Consider the following 12,860-nt stretch of genomic DNA (forward strand, 5'->3'; position numbering starts at 1 on the left):
TCATTTAGGTCGGTCCTGTGCTGGGGTGTTCATTTAGGCAAGTCGAGCATTAGGAAGGATTGTCTTATTAACTAGTAATAATAATACCTAACTCTTAGTGTTGGATATAAACTCTAGTGCTTAATCAACAACTTTCTTGAAATCTGATTGGCAAACAATGACCTTGCTTCTCCACGTTAACGAAAGATCAGCTGGTACATTAGGAACATAACAATGACATATCTAATACGAAGGAAATCTGCTGGTTTGTTTTAGCAGGGTTTTAATATTCGAAGTGATGTTCGTAATCATATAAAAGTGCAATCTCACTGGAATATCACAATCTGTGCAGGGTCGCACCACTTGGTAACAATATGATTACCATGGATACAAAATAGACCAAAATCAAAGCCTTAATACATGTAACTCATAATTAATAATAAAAAAAATTATGCTTCATAAAATCATAACTCTGACTCAAAATAGATAAATTAAGGTCGAAATATGAATAAAAACAAGGAAAGACGGCGCAACCAATCCAATATCTGGTATCATAATGCAATTGTTAGTTTAATTAGCTGTATCTAGTTTTGAAATGGTATAATACATTTTAATTAGATAGCGGGTAGTAGATATCCCTGCGGTTTGAATCGATTACTGTATTAATTGAGGACATGTCTATGTAAGTAAGAGAAACGATAATGAAGTTTTAAACACTAATAATCATGACGGCTTTATTAGAAGTTTACCTACTGACTATGCTGGCAATAGTTTTAAATTCATTTTACTAATTAATAGCCTGTAAAACGTCTTCATCACACGTGTTGCAAATTAAAACAAAGAAAATTATTAGCACATGATCCGTACTGAACACATGGTTTCTTTGCTAACTATGTCTCACTGCTGTAGTGGGATGTTCAAGTGTAAACAAGCTTCTTGAAGATATTGCAGTCTGTGGCCTATCCCATACCTGATATACGATATAATCAAGTCGTATGTCCATACCAATGTATCCAATGTACCTGGTCGCTAGTGAAACCCTGCGCAGGCTTACGATATTGATGTTTTAAAGAGAGATATGAAACATGACCTTGCGCTGCAAAGGGACTATCATTGGTTATACAGCAAATGATAAATGCTATGATTGGTATAGCATAGGGACTATTGGTTATACTGCAAAGGCTACGCATTGATTGATACAGCAAAGGGACTATCGTTAGTTATATAGCAAAGATAATGCATTAAATGGCACAGCAAAAAGACTATTATTATTTATATAGCAAAGAAAATGCATTGTTTGGCACAGCAAAAAGACTATTATTATTTATTAAGCAAAGAAAATGCATTGATTGGCACAGCAAAAGCACGAATATTATTTATATAGCAAGGAAAATGCATTGATTGCCACAGCAAAATGACGATGATTATTTATTCAGCAAAGAAAATGCATTGATTGGCACAGCAAAAGGACGATTATTATTTGTATAGCAAAGAAAATGCATTGATTGGCACAGCAAAAGGACGATAGTTATTTATTAAGCAAAGAAAATGCATTGATTGGCCCAGCAAAAGGACGATTATTATTTTTTTAGCAAAGAAAATGTATTGATTGGCCCAGCAAAAAGACGAATATTATTTATATAGCAAAGAAAATGTATCGATTGACACAGCAAAGCGACTATAATTATTTATATAGCAAAGAAAATACATTGATTGACACAGCAAAAAGACGAATATTATTTATATAGCAAAGAAAATGCATTGATTGACCCAGCAAAAAGACGATTATTATTTATATAGCCAAGAAAATACATTGATTGACCCAGCAAAAGGACGATAATTATTTATATAGCAAAGAAAATGCATTGATTGGCCCAGCCAAAGGACGATTATTATTTATATAGCAAAGAAAATACATCGATTGGCACAGCAAAAAGACGATTATTATTTATATAGCAAAGAAAATGCATTTATTGGCACAGCAAAAAGACTATTACTGTATTATTTATATAGCAAAGAAAATGCATTGATTGGCACAGCAAAAAGACGATTATTATTTATTAAGCAAAGACAATGCATTGATTGAAACAGCAAAAAGACTATCATTATTTATATAGCAAAGAAAATGCATGGTTGGAACAGGAAAAAGACCAATATCATTTATATAGCAAAGAAAATGCATTGATTGGTACAGCAAAATGACTATCATTATTTATATATATATATATATAAATCATTGATTGACACAGCAAAAAGACTATAGTTATTTATATAACAAAGGGATTTCACTGATTGGCACAGCGAAGGGATGATAAGTTTTGGTATAGAAAAATTAAATTGATTAAATTGAAACAGCCAAGGGATAATCATTATTGGTATAACTAAGGAAATTTATTGACTGGCACAATAAAGGGATGATCGATCAGTAGAAATCGTATAGCAAAGGGAATGGCATGATTTGTACAGATAAGGGGTTATCATCGTGTCTACAACATTTGTTTGTTTGTTTGATATTGTATCGGTTCCTGTTGTATTTCAGTGACGATTTTAATATCAATTGCACGCTTTTGTTTTGACGCGATACATGAATGTAGATATAACTATGGCAGACACGGAATTCGTAGAGACTGATGACTATCTTTGTACGTTTGTATCTTTGTACGTAAACTGAAATCCCCTAAGATGAACTACATAACGACAATGTAAGTTACGGTGGTGGCCATTGCGTTGCACTACAATGGGCTCATTTGATTGCTTCATGTCATGTTGTTTAATGTTATACCTCGGCATATTTCCTGTCACTAGGATCTCCAAACAAACCAATTGTTCTTGTTCTTATTTTCACCTCATTTTATCGATTTTAAGTTGGACTTAAGTTTCGTTATTATGTCAGCATTTTCTGTCAATATTAAGTTAGACTTAAGTTTCGTTATTATGTCAGTATTCTCTACCGATTTTAAGTTGGACTTAAGTTTCGTTATTATGTCAGTATTCTATGTCGATTTTAAGTTAGACTTAAGTTTAGTTATTATGTCAGTATTCTATGTTGATTTTAAGTTAGGCTCAAGTTTCGTTATTATGTCAGTATTCTATGTCGATTCTTAGTTAGACTTTAGTTTAGTTATTATGTCAGTATTCTATCTATGTCGATTTTAAGTTTGACTCAAGTTTCGTTATTATGTCAGTATTCTATGTCGATTTTAAGTTAGACTTAAGTTTAGTTATTATGTCAGTATTCTATGTCGATTTTAAGTTAGACTTAAGTTTAGTTATTATGTCAGTATTCTATCTATATCGATTTTAAGTTTGACTCAAGTTTCGTTATTATGTCAGTATTCTATGTCGAATTTAAGTTAGACTTAAGTTTAGTTATTATGTCAGTATTCTATCTATATCGATTTTAAGTTTGACTCAAGTTTCGTTATTATGTCAGTATTCTATGTCGAATTTAAGTTAGACTTAAGTTTAGTTATTATGTCAGTATTCTATGTCGATTTTAAGTTAGACTTAAGTTTAGTTATTATGTCAGTATTCTATGTTGATTTTATGTTAGACTTGCGTTTCGTTATTTTGTCAGTATCCTCTATCGATTTTAAGTATTCTATGTTGATTTTATGTTAGACTTGCGTTTCGTTATTTTGTCAGTATCCTCGATCGATTTTAAGTATTCTATGTTGATTTTATGTTAGACTTGCGTTTCGTTATTTTGTCAGTATCCTCTATCGATTTTAAGTTAGTGCTAATTTACCAGCTACACGGATTCATACAGTTTGCAAACAAAATGTTTTTCATACTCAAATGAAACAAAAAAGAAAAAAAAGAAAAACATCAATGTATATTAAGAATCTAATTATTTTTTCTTGATTTGACTTCTCAATTAAAGGTAAGACTGATATACGAATGTTGTCTTAACAAGGCAACTCCTGAACCTCCAAAAGAACGACGGTGTCAGGGTTCCACGATTTATGGGTTGATACGAGGACGAATGTGATTTTAAAGTATGGCTCTATTGACTGATATGGTGTCAAATGTGTTACTAGTATATAATGGCTAAGAGGGAGTGAGGATTAGTTTGACGGTGTCTATCGAATCTAATAATATCATGCAGTTTTCCATGTATTAGCTGGAATCGCAGGATTACAATAGCCAGTCTAGCTTAGATGATCGACAGACTGAGATTAATTCAATGACAAGTATGTCATAGTGAATGCACTAGGAGAAAATATACCTCTTACAGTTGGACAAAATATACCTCTATAATTAATCTCGGCTTTCTTACGGAAAGTGTTTTACATTTTCTGGTATATCTCTATTGATTGTACAGGTTGGAGGTTGACTTTTCCCTATAATTCCAGCACACCAGATGTTCTCGCATCTACAGCCACGATATACTGTGAACACACAAAGAAATCATTCGAGGAAAAAGAATCTATGAAACTTTTCCTGTTGTGATTACCAATATAACATTAAGGTCTGACTCACGCCTGGTGGAGACAGATGTTCCTCTTTCCCGAGCTGTCTACGCCATCTTGTAGATATGTCGGACTTTGTGTGATGACGGACTAGGAGGCTGGCTCCTGGAAACTTGAAGATTGTCTACTGTAATGAGTCGTGGTGTAGTTACGATACCACTGTGGTAAAATCTAGCTGTCACGATTGATATTTATTACTTATGATATGGTCTACAGGTATGAGCTGTATGAGCTGTCCGACTATAATGTGATGGCCCGATAACTAATTATCGAGCCTGGAACTCACTAACATTACTGCATCTTAATGATGCATTTTTTGTTTGAGTTGAAAGACGTTAACACAGTTAAAATCTGTATTTGATGGCAAATATTCAGGATGATAATCAACTTTTTATACTGCCAATACGTATCTTTATTCTGAGGCTGCTGCTCTGAGGAGTGAAGTTGTACCGTCATTGCAGTGTTTCATTTTTATTTCATAAATTTGAGCTGATGTCTACGGAACTTAAAGCAATATATTCTATTCAACTTCATTATATTTTAGGCTAGTATCCACTGACAACACTAGTATGGTAACACTTCTTCATGTTCCCAAAATGTACATCATGGAAATTGCTTTGTACTAGGAATGCAACGAGGTTGTTTGATCGAGTTTATATCTTTAATAACCTCGTGATTAAGTAAAACACACAAGATAAATGCGGCGATATTATTGTTTGTTTCCAAGAGTTTACATATATTGACAGACTTTCTTCTTCGACCGGATTTTTCGAATGAGTTGCATAGCGCTTCACGACTGGTAACCAAAAACGGTTGCAAACGTCCTAAGAGAAAATATCAAAGCAAAATCCACAAATGTTCAATTTGTATATTATTGACAGCCAATAACAATTGTATATCACCATTTGTTTCACTTTTGTTTTCCAGGTGTATGTTTTCAGTAATTGGTGTGATCACGACTATGAGGTGGATGCTGTCGTCTGCATCCTCAAATGTTCTCTTAGAAAACGGATCGCTGACGTCAGCAGAACAGTGCACTGATATCAATCACGAGAATTGCCCGTGGTCTCACGTGTTTTCAGACTTAACCAATCGTCTTCATTTGATGGAAATGGCGTTCAAGGAGCAAGTGGTGGCGCGAGAAACAATCGAGCGTGAAGTCAACAACCAGTCGGATTTGAATACATATTTAAATGACAAATTAGCCTTATTCAACGAGAAATTGGAAAATATTAGCAGGCAATATGAACATATGGAAACTAGGGTGTCACAGTTGGCCTCAAAGCTCAGATATGACGGTACGTTTTTATACTTATATACATAGCGTAATTAATATAAGTTATATAAATGCAAATTGTATCACTAAAGCAATTTTCTATTCTAATTTTTAACGCAGGTTTTTAAAATGGTTAATGATTTGGTTGGGCATTGTTAAACTTAATGTCAAAACAATAAGGTCATTTATCGTGGTATAGGGTACAATCTTTGTTACTGCTGGCTGCAAACATACTGGTGAGACATTGTGACGAGCAGGTATACTTATGTTACTACACTTTTACATTACTTGCAATGTTATTATATTTTGACCAATCTGAGACTGCTGACACTGCACTACAAAATGTTCTTTTAGATAAAATCTTGTTAGGTTCGCATTTGCATTTTTTACAGAAATGCCAAAGTAATCTTACTTTAATCAAACTATAAAATCTGACGGCTTTAAAGCATTTTGTAATTTAGAAGAATCACTTAGAAAGAATATTATATTGTTATTCTGTACACGTGTGGTAGATGCAGAGACGATCAATGCATGGCACATAGCTGGAATACCTACGTTATCACGCCCCTCGGTAACATGTTGTGAGCTGTATTGGTGTACCGTAGATAACGTAATTACAAGCCATTATTAATATACTGGATAATAGTTCAGACCATAGCTCGCTTAGTAATAACAGGTATATTTAACCGTCGGTAGAGACTGGCTGTTCAAATCACACAATTGGTTAAGAGTTACTTCTCAAGTTCATGATAGAGAAATCTCAAAACCGAGTGCTGATATTATATTGGTTGTCTAACCCAAGGCTCGTAAACAATCAAGAATATCATCCCGAGGATTGGAGATTTTTCAGCCATGTCCTTGGGGTAGGGAATTATTATTGTCCTCCCATCACACTACTTTATTTACACAGGGTCTAGTTACTCAAATATCAATTATAAAAAAAATGTATTATAAAGAAACACAATGTTGTCGTCGACGTGATTGAATTAGCTTAGGTAGTTGGCAGATATCACACCCTAGGGGTGACAGATATATCACACCCAAGGTGAATGACGGAGATGTCACACCCAAGGTGGTGACAGAAATATCACACCCAAGGGGATGACAGAGATATCACACCTTAGGTGGTGACAGGGATATCACACCCTAGGGGATGACAGAGATATCACCCTAGGGGATGACAGAGATAGCAAACCCTAGGGAGTGACAGAGATATCACACTCTATAGGGGTGACAGAGATAATTCACCCTAGGGGATGGTAGGAATATCACACCTTAAGGGGTGACAGAGAAATTTTGAACAAAGTAAAGCGAGATAAATCTGTTAAAACATCAGCTGATTTAGAAGAAATAAAGAGGGGATTATGAAAAGATCAAAGGAATGTACTACAAAAATAAATACCGTGAGTTTGTGTCCCCGTATAAGGAGAGATCAAACGTACATATAACCAATAAAGATCTTACCCAAATAATCGTCAATATTGTTTTGAAATGTCTTGTTTCATTGCGGTATTAAATAAAATCCTAGTAGTAAAATCACAGTTCAGTATTATGCATGTATAGCAGAAAAGGGAACACGGGACAATGGTACACTTATTGTCTTTTTGTTGTCTTGCTTGTTTGAATATTTCTTTCTTATTATCTACTTATCAGGTCTAAGAAAACTTTAGAAAAGTCGACCGGTACCTATATTTAAAAAAAAAACTATAGGGTGTCGATATATATATATCTATAACGTCTACCGATAGCTATATGTAAAAAAAAGCTGTAGTGCATCGATATATATTTCTATGTCTACCGATAGCTATATGTAAAAAAAAAAGCTGTTAATATCCATTAACGTATGTCATTTGTTAATACATATACTTTCTCTTCCTCTGATTTCTGTTTATAGACTCCAGTGAGCGCTTAATCGATAAATTGTCAGTAAAGTACATCCGGGCGCTTTGCGTACCGGACTCACCCTTAGGTGTAACGGTCATATAACGGTTCGTTACACCGCAATCAAACCAGAAAATAGAGAGGGTGATGAACATTACTGCCTTACTCATCTCTAATAAAACGATAGGGAGATAGTGATGATGACGGAATTGTTCCCCCCTAACTCGTTACCACTGTATTAGGTTGATTATCCGTAAAATATTATGTTATGGTAAATAATTAATGTAATTAAATATGCACTTCAATATCGTATAGTTTTTGCCTAGTGTTTCTGAAATCGTTTCATATGCCAGGAAAATGCTAAAATATTACATGTTTGTTGTCAGTATATACCATTTCTATTGTACAGACTACATTTTTGTGGCCAATATATTAACCTCTCTCTCCAGAGAGGACAATATACATTGTACATGTTCAGAACGTTAACATTACTATAGTTTACCCGTTTTATGATCACATTACCTGTAATTGCAATCACCAATACCTGGTTAATGAAATATATTTTTTTGTAAGTTTCCTTTTCTATTTCTTATAAACTTATATTCTATTTTAGGGGGACATACGGGTATCAAAGCGGTCTTTGTTCTCGATCAATTGTTTTTCTGTTGTACTTCTATAAAAAGCTAATTAATACAGAGAATACGGATATATTGTTCCATCTCATTGTTTCAATGCATTATTTTTACTTTAACTTTTTATTTTCAGAAATACTGGGACTTATTTTATTTCTTCTCGTACTGACCGAGCTGATCTTAAAACTGGAGCCGTTTGTCCGCCATTGGCTTGTCACGCGGGGGGCTGTAAGGGCGTCTCCGTCAGTGTCAACACCGCGCAGGTCTAATGGCAAGGAGGTGTCTGGTAAAAAGGTATATTTTACTAGATATTATTCATGTTGTATCGGAAACCGCGACAATTTTGAAGTATTAAAAGACCAGGAAATACTGAAACAATTGAAGTAGTAAATATGATGGACATAGAAATGCAAATCTATGTCTGTAACCAGAGACCTATATTATAGTATATAGGTCTCTGCTGTAACCGACACAGTATAAAACAAAAGGCAATTATAATAGGTCACTTAAGTCTCAAGTGACCTACAAAGTTCGTGGGATGATCATAATGCGATTTTTGACAAAGACAATAATCATGATATGTGTTGCTGATAACCTTGAAAAGTGAAATATTTCATTACATTAATGTGAACTCAAATTCAAAAGAAAAAACATAGCTGTTGTCTTCGGTTCTTGATCAGAATATTAAATTGAGAGCCATAACTCTTTCATCTCTTCCTGACCGGAATGCAATCCATCTGAACTGTTGTAGACAAGAACGCCTATGTCAATACTAATGTGAATACCTGGTACTAACCAGACACTGGATTGGTCCGTAAATGTCCTCATAACAACATGGAACTACTGTTAAATCAATAGCTCATATCAGTTCCGGCTTTTAGCGTAGCCCGGCTAATTTTCTATACAAATCTAATAAAATAGTGATGGGGGACACAGCGAGGACAGTACTGACTTCTGATTAGTATCGATTTCCGGAAATGTTTCTGGAGATCAGTCATGTGTAACAATATTTTGAAAGAATAGCAGCAGCGCTTATTTGTTTTATGTCATTTGTCTTCTTTTAATTTTTAAAACAAAACTGCTGCCGTTGTAATTGTCATCCTGATAAAACTTTCTTTTTATAGCTGTTCTATATCTTTAGGGAAAAGTCTCAAATCTCTACACGAGATGTGGGATATGATTGGCTATGGGTGTCACCTTTATATATCTGTGTCATCAAGCAAAATAATTTCATTATTCAAACCATTGAAATCAATATAAACAACTTGCATATCAGAGCTGTCGAGTTACCAAGATGTCATTGATTTCTGCTGGTGGAGAGAGAATCCCTGTATGTAGTCAATATGTTATTTTGTACAATGTAATATGTTGGTGAGTAGTTCCATAGTTGATACAAAGGTCTGAGCCAGGTTGACTCCAAGGTTCTGTGACTTTTAAATGTAACGACCTATTGTCACGAAATCCTGGACAACAGCATTTTGTCATCGATGTAATGATCGTATCATTGAAATAACGCAAAAACAGAAGTGTCCGCTTAAGTTCTCGAACGCGAAATTCATACACACTAATGCAAACCTCAGGAGGTGATACATGATAACCCCAATACATCTAGGACAGGATTACACAGTTCCACATGCCGAAGGTGGTCGGCAAGTTAATGAGTTATCTAAGTAAGTGGTGAATGAGTTAGGTGAATGAGTTCATAGTAAATGATAAATATGCCATCTTTACCAAATAAATGTATAATTGTATTTACAAACCAGTAAGTGCGGTTTCGTCATTTAATGCTTTTACATACTTTAAACAATCTTTTACCTTATATCTTATGTCTGCACGAACCGAAAACTGTTTCCATGTCTATATTTCCTATTGCTATATGACTGTAAGGAGATCCAATGGGATCATCTTCAGTTATATCGTATTTGTAGCCTTTGATTTGCAATAGACCGTTCGGTGCTTGTATGTGAATAAGCATGCAAAACAGCACACATATGACTTTATGAACTAACGCTATATTTATCCACCATTAAAACTTGTAGAAAACAGCATCTTTCTGTCTTCATAAAATAACACTATATTTCTCTACCAACACTAAACCTTTACATCAACAATTACTTACACCGTAAGAAACACTGTATATCGATGGAAAAGTGAAACAACGTACTGTTCTTTCGGACAGTCACATTTCAATTAGAATTACATTTTATGTGGACTGATGTGTCTTCAAGCAATTTCATCAATGGTAATTTTCTTCCGAAGCGTAATGTTCTTTGTATCCGTTACCCTTACCCATTGTTTTATTCCAAGTCCTGTAGACGCCGGGACAATATGTGAATTTTTAAGACAAAAACAAAATGAATAAATAAATCAAAGTACTGAAAGTACTGTAGGAGGCGTTAGTCAGATGTAAAAGGAGATATTTGAAATAAAGCAAGAATACAAATTAAACTGATATCAACATGACTAAACATTTCCACTTAAGTGTGTCAAACCAACCGGACATAATGGTTTTCACAGTCCTGATGAATGTAATGGTTTAGACTGTTCCGATATACATAATGGTTTTAACCATCTTAAAGTTTCAAACCTACTTCTAAAAGTAGTTAAACATTTCTTATTTCAATCAAACCTTTACTTAAGAAGTCAAACATTTTAAATTGTTTTCAAATCGACTTCTACTTAGGTACATGTCATTAACATTCATACTTTAAACCATCTTTTATATTTAAGTAGTTCAAAATTTGCATTTATGTGTTTAAAACAAACTTATATTTTATAGGCCTGGGTATTAGAAATGTCGAAACAATATGATATGCATTTCGATATGTTATAACAATACACGATATGTATTGAAAATACAGGGAGTGTCTGCTACTTTTTTTGTTGAAAGTGTGCAATGTCTTTCAATATCTTGTAAACAAAATTGTTTATTCCTTTCTATTTTGATCTTAGAATAATATCAAAATTAGATTGACGGCTTTTAAAAGTTATTACACTTTTTTTTCAACAAAGACCTCATTTGTTAAGGACAATTATTTTAAAATTAGATATCAATTACATCTATTTTAATAGATCCAATGTCAATATTAACAATAAACTGTGATTTGTGATTTGTTGCTTTTTAATTTACCACCAAGATGTAGATAATAGCCTAGTAGCTATAGGTACTGTATATAAATATACAGCGTTTTACATGCAAAATATTGAAGAAAACTTTCATATTTGATATCAATTCAATATGATTGTATAAGTCCCTTGGGGTGGGGAAAGAACCCTGGGCCTATTTTTACATCAGGATTGTGTTCATCTCTTGGTCAATTTGGCTTAATTGACATAAATAACTTCTTCTCTGAAACTAAGCAATCGATATAGCTCATACTTGACTGGTAGCATCATTTTGGGTAGGGATTCAAAATTGTAAAAATGGTGGGGTTGACCCCTGGGGGGCAGGGTCAAAAGGGGTCAATTGGTTTCTCTGAAACTAAGTTATGGATATAACTCACATTGGTGTGGTAGCAATCCCTATGGGGTTGTACCCAAAGTCAATTTCATTTCATGGATTAATTGCACAATTTGGTATAAAACCTACATTTGTATGGTAGCATGGTTATGGGGTGGGTATTCAAAATTGTACGAATGTTGGGGTTAACCTCCCGGGGGCTGAAGGATGGGACCAAAATAGGTCAATTTCGCTAAATTGACATTTTTAGAATAACAATAAACCAATGTACATGTACCTATATAAAATGCTTATGATATATTGACATAGAAATACCAGCGACAAATTAACTTAAGCATCATTCTTGTTTCATATCTCATAAAACCAGGTGAGCGATACAGGCCCTCTGGGCCTCTTGTTTTATCTGTGAAACCATTCAGATCCCAACTCCATAATCTTGCTGGACACCCCTTTTGAGCCAACAATTGAATTGCAATTTATGGATAATTTTTAATTTTGGCAAGAAAACATTCTTTAAAGGGCATGTCTGCATCATTTTTAATAATTTGCCCTTGAAACTTCGCACACACCTTCATAAGAGCCGGTTCTTTAAAATGTGAATGAAGGTCATGGTCAGAGAGATAAACTCAATATTTGTAGCCAGTCACACATGTTACATGTATCTGTTTGCCAAATATCCAGCCTTTTTGTGTATGTGCAGTTTTGGGTCATTTTTTCATTTTGGTAGGAATTTCTTTTTAAAAGTGCCATATCTGCGTCATTTTGATTATTTGACCTTGATACATTGCACACACCTTTAAAAGGGCCGATTCTTTAAAATGTGACCCAAATTAATAATTTTGAAAGAACTTTGAATTTTTTTCATCATTTGACCCCCGTGACCTTGAATGAAGGTCAAGTTCAAATATAAGTATAACATTTGTAGCCAGCCATACGTTATCGATGCGCCAAACATCAAGCCTTCATGTGTATATAGATAAAAGAGCAGAAACCTTTATTCTGCAATTTTGGATTATTATTTAATTTTGGCTGGAGAAAATAGCTTTATGATTCTTTTCCAAGTGCCATATCTTTCTGCCTTATTTTTATCTGATGACAATAAAATATGCACATTCTGTTTCAGTGGACTATGTTCTTTCATATGAAATGAAAAAAATAAT

General features: G+C 34.0%; 1 protein-coding gene across 1 annotated transcript; it reads left to right on the top strand.

Annotated features, from left to right (window-relative positions):
- Positions 1-5,385: 5,385 nt before the first annotated feature.
- On the top strand, positions 5,386-8,689 carry LOC117318557. Its single transcript, XM_033873529.1, has 2 exons — positions 5,386-5,749; positions 8,374-8,689. The coding sequence occupies exons 1-2, from the start codon at positions 5,413-5,415 to the stop codon at positions 8,625-8,627; spliced, it is 591 nt and encodes a 196-aa protein (XP_033729420.1). The 5' UTR covers positions 5,386-5,412; the 3' UTR covers positions 8,628-8,689.
- Positions 8,690-12,860: the final 4,171 nt, after the last annotated feature.

The sequence above is a fragment of the Pecten maximus genome, unplaced genomic scaffold, assembly GCF_902652985.1.
Source record: "Pecten maximus unplaced genomic scaffold, xPecMax1.1, whole genome shotgun sequence".
Taxonomy (NCBI): Eukaryota; Metazoa; Mollusca; class Bivalvia; order Pectinida; family Pectinidae; genus Pecten; species Pecten maximus.